Raw genomic sequence first — 16,160 nt, 5'->3', positions numbered from 1 at the left:
AAAAGAGGCAAAATCTGAAGGGAAAGTTGATTCTAATGAGTTTTAACCTCTTCATTAACCCCATCCACAATTTGGAGCAATAATTGGTGCCAGCTATTTCCCTCCAAATGCCAAAGTAGTTGCAGTTTAACTGAGAAGGAGGAAGAACCCCCAGACTATCCATATCAGAGAATTAAATAGAAATGGGGAAGGATTGGTAGGGGTATTTTTTAGATCAATATTCAGTAAGAAAGAATCTGAGGCATTTTATATTGGGGGGACAGGGTCTGGATCTGTGCTGGCTGGATCTCATGCAGAGAGATGACTCCCAAATGTCAACATCGCTCCATCTTCTCCATGCAGTGACAGCTTTGTTCACGGACAGAGCCAAGGAAGGACACTGTGAGGTGCCCAATACTGTCTACCAGGCCTTGACATGGTCTTCTGCCTTCTGGGGCTCCTGGTGAGTGACCTCTGGTTTCCCAGTCCCAGCGCCATGTATGGACATGAACAGACAGATAAAAATGCAGACATCTTAGATGGGAAAGCTCCATTTTCCATTGCCTGGCCCCTGAACCAGCCAGTCCTCCAGCCTGAGGCTGGATCAAAGCTGCTGCCCCATAGAGAACCAAGCCAACCAGTCCCAACTCATTGCTCTGGCTCATGTCCTCTTACTCCCAAATAGCCTCCCCCGCACCCTCCTTAGAGCCCTGTACATATCCTTGTTCCTCATGGTGTAGATCAGCGAGTTCAGCATGGGGGCAATGATGCCATAGAAGAGGGAGACCATCTTGCCCCGCTTCTGGGAGTAGCTGGATGGAGGCTGTAGATACATGAAAATGGCCGTGCCGTAGAAAAGCGACACCACGGCCAGGTGGGAGGTGCAGGTGTTGAAGGCCTTAAGCCTGCCCTGGGCCGAGCGAATCCTCAGCACGGCAGCGACGATGTAGCCGTAGGATACCAGGACGAAGCCCAGCGGCACCAGCAGGAAGATCACACTGACAGCAAAAGCCTCGGCCTCGTTGGCGGAGGTGTCAACACAGGCCAGCTTCAGCAGGGCCGGCACCTCGCAGAAGAAATGGTCTACCCGGTTCCGCCCACACCGGGGCACCCGCACAGTCAGGATGGTCTGCAGCATGGAGTTGCCGAAGCCGCTCATCCAGACAGTGGCCACCATCTGCAGGCAGAGGCGGCGGCTCATGACAATTGTGTAGCGCAGTGGCTGGCAGATGGCAACGTAGCGGTCGTAGGCCATGACGACCAGCAAGAGGCACTCAGTGCAGCCCAAAGAGAGGAAGACGTAGAGCTGGGCCACGCAGCCAGCCCAGGTGATGGTCTTGTGGGTGCTACGGAAGTTCACCAGCATCTGAGGAACGGTGCTGGTGGTGTAGCAAAGGTCCAGAAAAGAGAGGTTGCTGAGGAAGAAATACATAGGGGTGTGGAGACTGGGTTCCAGCCACAAGACCACTATGATGGCCAGGTTCCCTACCAGGTTCATGATGTACAAGACCAGAAAAACCACAAAAAGCAGCATCTCCAGTTGCGGTTGGTCAGAGACCCCCAATAGGATGAACTCCCACTGGGAGCTCCCGTTCCCTCTTTCCTCCTGCAGGGAGAAGGGACAAAGGATGAAAGAAGCTCCAACAGCCATACACAAGGGAGACACATTCAAGGGCAGCCCCTTTCATCTGAATGGCCCACGCCCACCTGTGACTTTGTCATAGAACATCTGGGCCAATTGGGTCGGAAGTGGGATCCTTCTGCCAGGGAATGGCTTTGTCACAGAAAAGTGGTTCTGTGGCACTTCGTTACAAAGGAGGATCCATATATCAGGAAATTAAAGTGGATCTGTGGCAGTTGGTGGGAGCAATAGGATATGATAGATAAAAGGATGCTTTGATTATAAGGTCTTTGGGAGACAGGCCGTTTTGTTTTGTACCTTTTATTCTGTATTTGTGCAGATCCTGGTGGCGACTGGGGCTCCTAACTATGATCCCAAATTTGCACCGCTTACTGCCTTCTGCTCCTCTTATGGGTGAAAGAACTGGCATGTTTAGTCTAGAGGAGAGAAGGTAGAAGGGGGACCTGGTAATTGGCTTAAAATATGTGAAAATTTGTCATGAAGAGGATGGTGATCAATTGGTGTAAAGAGGTTGTAAAAAGGATGGTGATCAATTGTTCTCCATGTCCATTAGGTCGGAAATACATGTCAAAGACAAGACTGGGTAAATCAGTTTCTTAAACACAAAGGAGTCTAGCCAGATGTCATCAAAGGTGAGGGACACTTACTTATTAAGTGCCTGGTCTTTGGCAAGGAAATAGGGCAGGAACAACCCCATCTGCATTGAAGCAAACAACAGCATGGCATCTCCTTCACCATTAGACTCCTTATCTCCGCCCTTGCAGCAGGAATGAACTTTAGCTAGGCAGGACCCTCAATAAAATGCATCTCAAAGGGTGACTGGACTGTAAAAGTGAGGGGGAGAAACACCCCAAGGTATCTCTCCCTAGCCATCTCTCTCTCTTTCCCCTAAGATGACCAAAGAAACAGCATTTGGACTTTGGGAGCAGATCTTGTCCTGAGAATTGGCTCAGCAATATTACTGGGAACACGTGGAAGGGATTTCACCTGGAGCCAAGTCTAGTTTGTTAATTTTAGTATGAGGAAGCATTTTTCCTTTACTTCTCCTGTAACCGTTTTTGACTTGAATGTCTTATACTTGTACTCACTTGAAACCTGTCTCTTTGTAGTTAAATAAACATGTTTTATTCCATAATCCAAACTGCATTTAAACTCAATTGTGTGGGGAACTCCATTTAACCTTGCAAACTGTTGGATATTGATCTCCCTAGAGATGCAATGGACCTACAATATCTGAACTGTCCAGGAAGGGGCCGGACAGTGCAGAACCCAAGTCTTGGGTAGGAATTTGGGACTGGGAGTTTGTTGTGGTCACCCTGCGAGTGGTAACCCAGGCTGGTAGAAGCCAGAGTGTGGCTGGTGTTTGCGGAGAGGGTACCGGGGTAAGAGTTGCTGGACCAGGGCTGTGGCCATACACAGACACTCCGGGTGTGACCTGCATGCTGGCAAGCTGCTTGTGAGGGACCCAGGTTGGAAGCTACAATAATAAAACATTGTGCGGTAGCCAAGGTAGCAGGGCAGGGGTGACACAACCCCTCATTAGTCTGGATTGCACCCCAGAATGCCATACCATCCTGAGAGGTTATTAAGAAGAAGTTGGACAAATACTGGTTAAATATGGTCTAGGTAACCTTATTCCTGCCTCAGTGTTGGGCTATGGCACAGATGATCTCTGGAGGTACCCTCAAGCCCTACATGTCTAGGATTCTACTGCCACTTTTACAGGAATCTGTTATGTTTATGTGCTTCTCTTCGTGACTGACAGGGACCACAATGTAAACACTCAGGGCGAGAATAAAATCATCCCAGTACCACTAGTAATAATGTAGACCCTGATCCTGCGAACAGTTAGAGCTGGGGTTTCCAAAGCAGCTTTAAGGAATGATGCTCCCAAATCCCACTGATTTTCAGGGGCATTATGGACTCATATAGGGCTAAATGTGCAGATAGGCAATGAGTGGGAAAGGATTTTCTAACTCCCTTTGGTCCCAATAGAAGTTAGGTACCTACCACACATCTGCACTTGCGGGCACCTAAATCCCTTTGTAAATGTGGCCCCTGCTTCCTATCTGCCCTAATCTCCTTTACCCAAACCACCTACAGTGGGGTTGCCCGTGGGCTTACTTTAAGCATATGTGTAGATCTTTGCAGGATTGGGACCCATCACGGGACAACAGGGTTTACATGGCACTTTACAAACACCGTCCTGCAGACGTTCACCCAGGTGATTAACTACTCACCTGTGCAAAGTTATCCCTGCATGTTTGTGGGTTAGTAGCCCCTGGATTCCAACTCTAATCAAATCTACCAATCGATGGCACTTGTCTGCCCTCCAGCACCACAGGATCTCAGCACCTAACAATCTCTAGTGGGTTTATCCTCACATCACTCCTGGGAGGCAGGGAAGTTTTATCAGACCCATCACACAAGGCTAAGAAATCTAACCATTCCACATGCTGCCCAGCTCCTGGACCCTCCCCAGTAATAAGCATGAACGAGTGGTGGAAAAAACCCCGGACTCACCTCCATTCATCTCCGGCTCTGCTCTGCCCAGATGCCTCCTGTCCGGGCAGCTCCGGGTGGCTCAGATACTCCGATGCCAGGGCAGAGTCTGGAGTCTCTGCTTCCCTGTGCTGAGCCCCCCCAGTCCCTGGGACGAAGCAGACCCGAGCTGTGGAGCTGAATGTCTAAGGATGCTCCCGAGTCAGGGAGACCAGTTAAGTTTGCCCCCTGCCGCGGGGCAGCTCCGTCCACATCTGGCTCTGGAAGCCCAGAGGCTGCAGGTGTTTCCCCGCTACACTGCTGGGGCCCTGGGGTGGTTCTCAAAAGGAGGCGAATGTGGCAAACTGGATGCTCAGAGCCAGTGTCGCATGGTCACAGGGTATCCTCTCTCCCATGCCCAGGAACCAAGCCTGGTCAGTGTGTGAGTGAAGTCTCTCAGGGCAGGTTGCCGCAGGCTGGGAGGGATACCCTGAGCCTCTCTCAGCTGGCAGGGTCTCCTTGAAGCCCAGAGACCACAGTGACAGACCGAAACAAATCCCAGAGATGGAGTGGAGAGAGAGAGATGGACAGAGGGAGAGGGATGGAGAGAGAGTGTGGATGGGCTGATGGATGCCAGACGTTCCCCAACGGGAAAAGAGAGGGAGAGTCCAAGAGAGGAGAGGATGGATGAGAGAGAGAGGGAGAGAGAGGTGAATTGTTAGGGCAGAAAGAGGCAGAGAGAAGGATGGATAAAAGGACCAATAAAGAGATGGATAGAAGGGCAGAGAGATCTGCAGAGAGATGTATTGATAGAAGGGTGGAGAGGTAGATGGATAGAAGGATAGAGACGGAAAGAAAGAGAGACAGATGAGCAGAAGGTTGGCGAGTGGTGGAGAAAGACCCAGAGAGCTGGATAGATCTGGAGAAGTACAGTGGATGGCTGGCAGGAAGTAGGCTCCCCAGGCTGTGTCCCTGCTCCCTGACCTACCCCAGCCCTGGTGTCACACTACAACTGGGCTGCCCCGGATCCGAAGCACAGCTGAGAAGGGTTCTGTGTCTCTGTGACTGTGGGAGGATCCTGCTTGTGCAGCTCGTGATTGCTGTCCCTGAGTGCATGGGGCCATGGATGAAGGGGAGGGAGCAGGCAGGGCCCTTATAGACGTTGGAGCCAGGAAGGGGGTGGGAGATGTGACTCCCTGAAGCCTCCCAAGGGGCTGGGACTTGGCTGGTGAGGTTTGCGATGCCCCAGTGACCCCGTGCGCTAGGGTAATCAGATGTCCTGATTTTATAGGGACAGTCCCCATATTTGAGACAGAAGCCTATTACTCCCCACCAGCTGTCCCAATTTTTCACACTGTCTGGTCACCCTACCCTGAACCCAATTGGCCAGGAGACTGCTCCAGCAAAACCGTCTAGGGGAGAGTGGCCTGGGGAGGAGTGACCCCAGTGCCTGAGCACTGCACCAGGATTGGGGCCACAATCCCAGCTCTAGTCCCAGCTCCATCTGTACCAAGGGCTGAAGTCTATCTATCTATCTATCTATCTATCTATCTATCTATCTATCTATCCCCATACACCCCCTCTATCTAGCTAGCTAGCTATCGCTGGGTTGTTGTAGCCAGGTTGGTCACAGGATATTAGAGACACAAGGTGTGTGAGGTAATATCTTTTACTGGACCAACTTCTTCATGTATTTGACAGCTTGTCTCTCTCACCAACAGAAGCTGGTCCAATAAAAGTTACTGCCTCACCGACCTCGCCTCCCTAACATATATCAGTATATCTAGCCCCTTAGCATGTGGGTCGAGCTATCTGAACTTCAGTCAGTGCAGAGAGCCCAGAGAATGAAAGGCAGCTGGGGCATGGTTAGTAACTCAAGCATTCAGCCTTCAGGTGGGAGAGGTGAGATCCACCACTACAGAGCCAAGTCAGGGTCGGCCAGTTCAACCCAGAGACATCAGAGCATAAAGGGAAGATTGAGCCAAAAGAGCGGATCCCTCAGCCGTGCTTCGGCAACAGGCTGTTGTGGTTACTGGTCAGGGCACTAGAGAGATGCACAGACCAAGATTTACGAAAGCAACTGGTGATTTTGGGTAACCACTTTGGCGCAGTTTCTAGGCCTCCAGAGGAGCAGAGACCTGAGCGGAGGAAGGGCTAGCTTGTCCTCCTCTCTGGCTAGGGATGTGCAGTCTGGCCAGCCCAGAGCATTCCAAGAGGCTGAGTCAGGCCCTAAAAATCAGGAGATTGGCTTAAACATCATGAGTGGGGTTTTTAAAAATAATAAATTTGGATTTTTTTTCCCTTTTCCTTCTGCTTTCTGAGGCTCTAGGTCATGCTGGGGTCACCTTTTCCAGATGTTGTACCCAACCATGGGGGTAAGAAACTTTTTATTTTTCATGATATTCCAGTGTAATCTCAGAACTCCAAAGTCTGGTCTACACTACAGGCCTACATCAGTATAACACTCAGGGGGGTGAAAAAATCCACACCCTTGAGTGACACAGTTATGCCGACCTAACCCCCTGTGTAGACAGTGCTATGTTGGCAGGAGAGCTTCTACCAACATAGCTACCGCCTCTCGGGGAGGTGGGTTAATTACAACGATGTGAGTGCTCTCTCCTGTCAGCGTAGAGAGTCTTCATCAAACCAGTGCAGCTGCGCCAATGCAGTGTTGTAAGTGTAGACGTGCCCCAAGAGTTGGTGGGTTGCAGGGTTGGAGGAGGGCAGGGGACTTGTATGGATTGGGGAGGGCAGATTGTTTCTTTGGGGGTGGGAGAAGGCAGGAGAGTTGAGAAGGGTGGAAGTGGGCTGACAGCAGAAAGCATGTGGTCAGGGAAGATGGTACAGAACCCAAGGGAGACACAGATGGTTCCATGCCCAACTGCAGCCCCAGCTCAGGTCCCCTGAGAGGTCGGGTTCCTCCCCAGCACTCTCCACAGGGCCCCATGCACCTCCTTGTTCCTCAGTGTGTAGATCAAGGGGTTGAGCATGGGGGTCACCATGGTGTAGAAGAGGGAGATCAGCTTGCCCCGGTCCTGGGACGGGGGCAGTAGGTACATGTAGATGGCTGTGCCATAGAAAAGCGACACCACGGCCAGGTGGGAGGCACAGGTGTTGAAGGCCTTGCGCCTGCCCTCAGCCGAACGCATCCTCAGCACGGCGGCGCCGATGTAGGCGTAGGAGACCAGGATGAGGCCCAACGGCAACAGCAGTAAAAGCACACTGCTGGCGAGGAGCTCCGCCATGTTGGCAGAGGTGTCGGCGCATGCCAACTTGAGCAGGGCCGGCACCTCGCAAAAGAAGTGGTCGATCTGATTCCTCCCACACCGAGGCAGCCGCAGAGTCAGCAACGTCTTCACCAGTGCATTGCCGGAGCCGCTCAGCCAGGCAGTGACCGCCATCTGCAGGCAGAGACGGCGGCTCATGATGGTCATGTAGCGCAGTGGCTGGCAGACAGCGGCATAGCGGTCGTAGGCCATGACGGCCAGCAGGAGGCACTCAGTGGAGCCCAGTGAGAGGGAGATGTAGAGCTGGGCCACACAGCCAGCCCAAGGGATGGACTTGCGGGCGCTGCGGAAGTTCACCAGCATCTGGGGGCCAAGGCTGGTGGTGTAGCACAGGTCCAGGAAGGAGAGGTTGCTGAGGAAGAAATACATGGGCGTGTGGAGACGGGGGTCCAGCCGTGAGACCACAATGATGGTGGCGTTTCCCAGCAGTGTCATGACATAGGAGATTAAGATGAGCACAAAGAGCAGCAGCTCCAATTGCGGCCGGTCAGACACCCCTAGCAGGATGAATTCCCCCCGGGAGCTTTGGTTTCCCTCTTCCCATGCCACTTCGCTGTACTGTACCTGTAGGAGCCATAAATAACCCATCTGAAAAATAACCTGCATTAAAGAGATTTGTAATAATTGATGATAGGAGTGGGAACAGAAATAGGTGTTTTGGGATGGTGACCGCGAATCCTAGAATGGGTAGATAGCTATTTACACTGATGGAGTAGCTATGGGAAGGGCTGTGGTGGTACGTTTGTGAGTATTGGTAGCAGTAGTGAGATCTATGTTAGAACTGGTGCCAGGAGTGTGATATGCTTTTATGCTGCTCTGACTGTGTTTACACTAGGGCTTTTGCCAGTATAGAAATGTTGCTAAAAATCACACCTCGTAACTAACATTACTATACCAGCAAAGGTTTGCAGTGTAGATCTGGCCTCATAACTTGGGCATGTTCCAAAGCTGCAAGAGAGTCTTGTCTCTATGACTCCAGGCTGGCAGGAGCGGCGCCAGGGGTTTTGGCCCCCTAGATAGGGGTCCTTCTGCGCTCCCTGGCGGCTGCGGCAATTCTGCAGCGGGGGGGTCCTTCCGTGCTCCCAGTCTTCGGGGCACTTCAGCGGCGGGTCCCGGAGCGAGTGAAGGACCCGCCACAGAATTGCCACCGAAGACCCGGAGCGCAGAAGGACCCCCAGCCGCCAAATTGCTGCCTAGGGTGGCAAAATGCCGCCCCGCCAAATCCTGGTGCCCTAGGCGACCGCCTAGGTTGCCTAAATGGAAGCGCCGGCCCTGCAGGCTGGTCAGGGGGAAATAAGGATTTAGGGATTCAACAAATACTAAGAGAGTGGATTGGGGCAAGATGAGGATGGTGGATTAGGAACAATCTGGTTTAACAGTAGGGAATTTGGTTTGGGAACCATGAATCCTGGGGCTAGTGGCGAGAGTAGATTGGCGAGAGGCTGGAATGATGGGTTTGTGAGTAGTGGTAACAGCAGTGGGCTCCCAGGTAGCTCTGGAGGCAGTGGTGGGATTCAGAGCAAGTGTTTTAGAGAAGCAATGGTTCATCCGCTCAAAAGAAAGAGTGGTTAGCTATGCTGTATATCTATAGTTTGATTAGCCAGGAGTTCTGGCTGGTGGAGGCAGGTGATTGTTCAGGGGGCAGCTACACAAAAGGAAAGTGCATTCAGATGGGACTGGGATGGTGGTTTTTCAAACAATTAGTGTCACAGATGAGTTCTTCAGCAGGTATTTTGGTTTGGTCCTCCTGAATCCTGGGCAGCCAGGCGAAGTGAAGATTCAGAAGTGCCTAGATACACATTGAGAAATGATTTGTAGGGGCTAGAATGATGGATTTGTGAGCATCACAAAAAAGAACTAGATAAGTTCCTGGTGTATAGGCCCATCACTGGCTATTAGCTAGGATGGGCAGGATGGTGACCTTAGCCTCTGTTTGCCAGAAGCTGGGAACGGGCGACCAGGGATGGTTCACTTGATGATTCCTTGTTCTGGTCATTCCCTCTGGGGCACCTGGCATTGGCCACTGTCGGTAGACAGGATACTGGGCTAGATGGACTTTTGGTCTGACCCAGTATGGCTGTTCTTATGTTCTTATAATTGGAATCGACAGGAGGTGTTTACAAAAAGTAAATAGCAATTAAAAAGGGAATAATTCAGTATATTCCAAATCTGTACACTAACATGGCCACCAGGAGTCCTGCATGGTCAGGCCAGCTGAGGATATAGGAGGTAGGTACCTGCACAGAGAGTGGATTTGGAACATAAAAACATAAGAGCGGCCATACTCGGTCAGACCAAAGGTCCATCTAGCCCAGTATCCTGTCTTCCGACAGTGGCCAGTGCCAGGTGCCCCAGAGGGAATGAACAGAACAGGGAATCATCAAGTGATCCATCACTTGTCACCTGTTCCCAGCTTCTGGCAAACAGAGACAAGGGACACCATCCCTGCCCATTCTGGCTAATAGCCATTGATGGACCTATCCTCCATGAACTTATCTAGTTCTTTTTTGAACCCAGTTATAGTTATAAGAGAAGGACAGTGCGTTTTGGATCATTGGTGTGAGTGGTGGGATCTGCCAGGGTTTGGTTGTGGTCACAACCTGTCTCAGTTGGGTCAGAGAGTGATGATATTTGAAGCTAAGCCCTGTAACAATTTCCATGAGTTCTGGTTCAGTTTTGGCAACTTTCTTGGTATGGTTGTGTTATCAGGATGGAAGACCAGTGAATTACGAAGTGTGCTTGCCAAGAAGTGCCACTACTACACAGCGGGCGTCAATGTGCTTACCAAAAGCTATGACGCACAGTAAGAGCGCCCATGATGGCCAAAAAGTGAATATCCAGCCAGATCACTTTAAGAACCAAGCTAGAGATTGACCCAGGTGGTCAATGGCTACATCAAATAGTAGAATCATAGAACTGTAGAGCTGGAAGGGACCTCAAGAGGTCATTTAGTCCAGTCCCCTGCATCAGTTTGGGATTCACCATGATGATGAGGAAAACCAGCAAAGCAAGCAGAATCAAATGAGCTTGAATACATTTTGTGGCTCAGGAATGGTGTTGGGGCAAGCATCAAGGAGATCTGTCTATCTAATCCTATTTCTAAGGCACCCGTTGGCGTGATGCCAGCACTGTACGTATCTGGCATTATTAACATCCTCATTCAGTCCCTTCTCTTTGTAATTCCACATTTCAAACCTCTCCCCGACGCTCACTTTTATCTTCATCCATCTTCTCCCACATCTCTCCTTCCCTCCTCCAACTCTATCTGTGTTATCCAAAAGGGCTAAGAATTTTCCAAACATATTGGACTCCTAGATAGTAGCATAGGTACCTCCTGAGTCTTTTATACCTCTGAATAAATATAAACCTTGGAAGGGAGAAAAGGAGGAGAATAGAAATCTAAAGAGAGACAGACCGGGGCCAGAGGGACAAAGTCAGTGATGGTGGTCAGATGGCTCCACCATCTGCTCTGTTCTTTTAAAACTGTTTTTAGCAAGAAAAATAAAGTAGGGAAAAGTTGAAATGGACAAAGACCTCATCAGCACATTTGACAGCAGAAAGACAAGATAGATGAGGTAATATCTTGTATTGGACCAATTCTTGTTGGTGAATGGAACTGGCTTTTGAGCGACACAGAACTCTTCTTCCGGTCTGGAGAAAAGCTTGAAAGCTTGTCCGTTCCTCCAACAGAAGTTGGTTCAATGAAAGATATCACCTCCCCAACCTTGCCTCGCTCATATCCTGGGACCAACACAGCTCCAACAACCAGGCGGACATTTGGTAGCAGTCAGTTAATAAGTGCACTGGCTCCTTGGTTTCTGAAAAGTCAGGATGAGCTGGGAAGGGGCTGGAGGAGTGATGGGAAAACAGCCTCAAATGAGACTGCTCTACCAGGAAAGGGAACCAAACTGAACCCAGCCAATGCTCTCTGCTCAATCTACCTGCAGGGCCTAACTCAATGGGGATGGCTTTGGGAGGACGGGAGAACTGGTGACATGATGGCAAGGGATGAGTCTAAAGAGCAAAAAGCAAGCAGTTGAAAGGGGATGGGGAGAGGTAGGCCATGTACTTGACCTCGTGGATGATGGCCCAAGAGATCTGTTACTAGGGTGACCAGCTAGCAAATGTGAAAAATCAGGCAGGGGTGGGAGGTAAGAGGTGCCTGTATAAGACAAAGCCCCAAATACCAAGATTGTCCTTGGAAGATCAGGACATCTGGTGACTCCATCTGTTACATGCTCCCTGGGTGACCCTGGACAAGTCACTTCATCTCTGTGCCCATTCTCTAAAGTGGGAATAATAATTCTTAATTTCCCCTCTCTTTATTTTCTTGCCTTTCTACACAGGGGCACAGACTGTGAGTCTGTGCAGCGCCCGGCACAACAGGGTCCTGGTCTCAGCTGGGGCAGGGACTGTCTCTCCCTGTGTGTCTGTGCAGCGCCCTGCATAACGGGGCCCTGATCTCAGCTGGGGCAGGGACTGTCTCTCGCTGTGTGTCTGTGCAGTGCCTGGCACAACGGGGCCCTTGTCTCAACTAGGGCAGGGACTGTCTCTCCCTGTGTGTCTGTGCAGCGCCTGGCACAACGGGGCCCTGGTCTCAGCTGGGGCAGGGACTGTCTCTCCCTGTGTGTCTGTGCAGCGCCCAGCACAACGGGGTCCTGATCTCAGCTGGGGCAGGGACTGTCTCTCGTTGTGTGTAAGTGCAGCACCTGGCACAACGGGGCCCTGATCAAGATGGAGATTTCTCAGTTCAAGCATAATATAGCTCCAGTTTGCACCCACTGGAGATCTGCCCCAGAGAAAGTCGGCGGGAAAGCAAGAAAACTTTAGGAGAAAAGCAGCGGGGATGGGTTACAGATTAAAACCAGTCCTGGCCTTCCAGTGAGATCCACATACCCCCTGGCCTCCCGGAAGACACTGTGTAGCCACCCACAGCCACCGATGCCAGTGGATCTACATGCAGGACTGGGGCCACAGTCTCTGTACCATCAATACGCCCTTGCCTGTATCAAGCCAGATTTGTAGGGGGATCTCCACTAAATCTGATCAATATATCTGTATATCACCGTGTTATCCCCAATCCATCCATCAGCCCGTCCCCCTCATTATAGATTAACCCTGATCAATAACATCTCTCTCTCTCTCTCTCCATTCATTCTGTGGTTCCCGTCCCCTTCCCATACTCCATCTATTTCAAACCCCTTCCCCCTGGACTCACCTCCATTCACCTCCGGCTCGGTTCTCCCCAGATCCCTCCTGCCCAGGCAGCTCAGGTGCTCTGATGCCAGGGCAGAATCTGGAGTCCCTGCTCCTCTGTGCTGAGCCCCCACTCCAGTGAGGCCCTAGGACGTGAGGCAGGTCCAAGCTTTGGTGTTGAATGTCTAAGTGGCTCCAGGGTCCTGGAGAACAGCTAACCCTGTCTCCCTGCTATGGGGCAGCACCGTCCGCGTCTAGCTCTGGAAGTGCAGAGGCTGCAGAGGGCGGCCCCACATGCTGCTGAGGCCCTGGGGGGTCTCAAGAGGAGAGGAAAGGGGCAAACTGGATGCTCAGAGGCAAGGTCACAGGGTCACGGGCTCCCCCCGCCCCATCCCAGAAGCCAGGGCCACTTGGTGTGTGAACGAAGGACCTGGAGGAAGGAAAGACACCCCCAGCACAGGTGTCCCAGCTAGGCAGGGATGCCCTGAGCCTGTCTCAGCTGGATGAGGCTCCTAGGAAACCAGACATCACAGTGATGGAGCAAGAGAAACCCCAGAGATGGCTGGGGGAGAGAGATGGGGAGAAGGAGACGCACACAAGCACACACTTATTGTGGATGGAGCGATGGATGCTAGATGTGGACGGGCAGGGAAAGAGAGGAAGAGACAGAGAGAGATGGATGGATATAGAGAAAGAGAGGGAGAAGTGAATGGATAGAAGGATACAGAGAAGGGGGGGATAAACAGAGAAATAGCCGGCAGGAAAAGTGGAGAGAGATGCAGAGAGATGGTGGGGTACAAGGATGTGGAGGGGGAGAGATGGATGAAGGGAAGGAGACAGAGCAGGAGAAAGTGGCAGAGTGCTGGAGGGAATGAGACGGGTAGAGGCTGGCAGAAGGGATGGAACCAAAGCCTCTGTCCCTGATCGGTGCCCTAACCCACCTTGGTGGGGGCTCTGGGCTCATGGGGTTGGTATCTCCATGTGCCTGGGCTGGCGTAGCTCCTCGTCGCAGCCCTGTCAAGGCTCCTCCCTGCACAGCTATGGAGCCTGCCCCTGACTCTAGGGCCGTGAGGGGGGGAGAGACTTAGATCTTTTATGGGCATTGGAATCAGGAGGGGGGAGGCCTCCCTGCAGCCTCCTGAAAGGGCTGGGACTCGGCTGGTGATGTCGGTAGAGCCCCAGGCACCCTATGCCCCAAAGGGGCCATACGAGACAACATGGGGGGACAGGTGCTGGGGAAGTGATCTCCCCCCGGCCACCAGGATCACTCCCCTCCCTTTAGAACATGGCCCCTTCTGCGCCAAGGGCTCTGCTTGGCCCCAGGGCTTGTCTCTGGGAGTGTGAACGCAGTCCAGACCCTGCGCTGAAAGCAGTGCACGGTGGGGCAGTCTGGCAGTCAGAGCTGGGAACCCGGACTCCTGGGTTCTCTCCCTGTCACTGGGAGGGAAGTTGGGTCTAGTGGGTTAGAGAAGGAGGAGCTGGGAGCCCAGACTCTCCTGGGTTCTGTCTCTATTGCTGGGAGCGGAGTGGGGTCCAGTGAGTTAGAGCGAGGGAGGAGGTGAGCTGTGTGTCGGGACTCCTGGGATGGGGTCATTACTCTACTATTGATCCCAATCAGTCCTTCAAGTCAGGGCATCTCTTTGTTGCAGTACCCACGCTCCCAGCCTTCCCTTCACTAATCACAGAGGGGAACTATGAGGACCACCTCCAAGTGTCGGGAAACCACCAGCCCTCCCAACAAAGCGGGAGAGGAAAGTGTATGGGGTCCCCGGAAAGTGTGAAGACCGAGCCACTGGATGGAGTGCCGGAGGCTGGTCCCTCTGGCTGGGCAGCATGGTCTAGGTCAGGGGTCGACAACCTTTCAGCAGTGGTGTGTCGAGTCTTCATTTCTTCACTCTAATCTAAGGTTTCGGGTGCCAGTAATACATTTTAATGTTTTTAGAAGGTGTCTTTCTATAAGTCTATAATATATAACTGAACTATTGTTCCTGAATAGCAGCCATGTTAGTCTGTATCCGCAAAAAGAACAGGACTACTTGTGGCACCTTAGAGACTAGCAAATGTATTTGAGCATAAGCAATAAGGTTTTTAAAATGTTTAAGAAGTTTCATTTAAAATTAAATTAAAATGCAGAGACCCCGGACCGGTGGCCAGGACTTGGGCAGTGTGAGTGCCACGGAAAATCAGCTCACATGTGCCACACGTTGCCTACCCCTGGCCTAGTAGGTAGGGCATCTGGCTGGAGATCAGGGCTCTGTTCCTGGCCCTGCTGCTCCCCTCGGAGACGCCATTCCCCCTTCTTTGTAAAGTGCTCTAACATCTGCAGCGGGGAAGCAAAATGACTTTGTTATTATGGGGACAGGGTCCGTGATCCTATGGATTTACTGGGACAAAGGGGGGAGGTGGGATGCTGGAGTAGACCCAGGGTCTGCGCCAGTATGGAGGGAGCTGGGACATGGATTAGATGTTTCAGGGTATGGACCGGTGGACCAGCTGGCTACTGATCTTGAGCAGAGGGGAGTGATGTACTGGACTGGCTTGCCAGCGATCTGTTTGTCACAGGCCAGAGGGCAGCACACTGGCCCCGAACGCCCCTTGTTTCGATTCGGGGCAGGCATCTCTCTCCCTCTGGCCAGCCCCACTGGGGTGACACGTGGACTCGATGTTCCGTCCTCTCCAGGGACGCTGGGGCAGTTCTGCTTAGGACAGCCAGCCCCTGCCTTTGACAGAGGAAGGATCGGGAGTGGCTCAGTGTTGAGTTTGCCCTGCGGGGACAAGGCTAAGGTGGGGAGCGTCGGCATCCCAGCGCTCCTCGTTAAGTGCCAGGATGCGCTGTTAGCATCTCGGCTTCTGCTCCCTGCTAGGTGGGAGGTAGGGTGGTGACAGGGGACTCTGCGTCTCATCAGAGACACTTGCTAATTGTGACACATCCTCTGATGAGCCACGTAGTGGCCCCACAAGGGCCATTAAAAAGTTTTCTGTCTTTAACCACTTGGAATAGTTACAGAGACAATAGGGACAGCTCTGCCTGCAGCCGAAATGCCAAGTGGCTGGCTGGTGTGGGGAATGAGACTCAGACCCTTCCGCTTGAGGGGGCATTGGTTCTGAACTGCCCCCAGGTTGCAGGGCTGGCTGGCTGATGATGGCAGGGGACCGGACATGGGGCCTATCCCTCTTGGGAGCGTCGGCTTGGCTCGGGTCTCTGACTGTTTGGCTTAGGGGGCTAGGGGATGAGACACGGGGCCTTTCAGCACACACACACAGAAGTGAGTTACTCCAGGGTCGCTGGAGGATTGTTCCTCCCAGGGCTTTTCCCCTGCTCTCAGCCAAGCCCTTAGTTTAAGTGTTCAATAAGATGGTGTTGCAGGGCAAGCACACCCCAGTCTCCCCTAACTCCCCTCAGCCTCAGGACAGTAGGACCTAAAGCCGAAGTCGATGTGTCTCCCTCAGGGCGGTATGGACTAATGACCAGAGTCAATATGCCTGCTCTTTCCTTCAGAATGAGGTGGCCTAAGGGCCAGGGTCAGTATGGCTGCCCTCTCCCTCAGGGCGGTGTAACCTAAGGGCCAGAGTCA

General features: G+C 52.2%; 2 protein-coding genes across 2 annotated transcripts; both read right to left on the bottom strand.

Annotated features, from left to right (window-relative positions):
- Positions 1-640: 640 nt before the first annotated feature.
- LOC127033124 (olfactory receptor 11-like) lies at positions 641-4,150 on the bottom strand. The gene is made up of 3 exons (XM_050920928.1): positions 4,145-4,150; positions 2,663-2,716; positions 641-1,552 (listed from the first exon to the last, which is right to left on the bottom strand). The coding sequence occupies exons 1-3, from the start codon at positions 4,148-4,150 to the stop codon at positions 641-643; spliced, it is 972 nt and encodes a 323-aa protein (XP_050776885.1).
- A 2,846-nt stretch (positions 4,151-6,996) lies between these two features.
- Positions 6,997-10,617, bottom strand: LOC127033123 (putative olfactory receptor 2B8). Its single transcript, XM_050920927.1, has 2 exons — positions 10,602-10,617; positions 6,997-7,925 (listed from the first exon to the last, which is right to left on the bottom strand). Exons 1-2 carry the CDS (start codon positions 10,615-10,617, stop codon positions 6,997-6,999), a joined length of 945 nt encoding a protein of 314 aa, XP_050776884.1.
- Between the last annotated feature and the right edge of the window lie 5,543 nt (positions 10,618-16,160).

Source organism: Gopherus flavomarginatus, chromosome 12, assembly GCF_025201925.1.
Source record: "Gopherus flavomarginatus isolate rGopFla2 chromosome 12, rGopFla2.mat.asm, whole genome shotgun sequence".
NCBI classification, from domain to species: Eukaryota; Metazoa; Chordata; order Testudines; family Testudinidae; genus Gopherus; species Gopherus flavomarginatus.
Note: the sequence above shows the minus strand (reverse complement) of the source record. Positions and strands in the feature narration are given on the sequence as shown.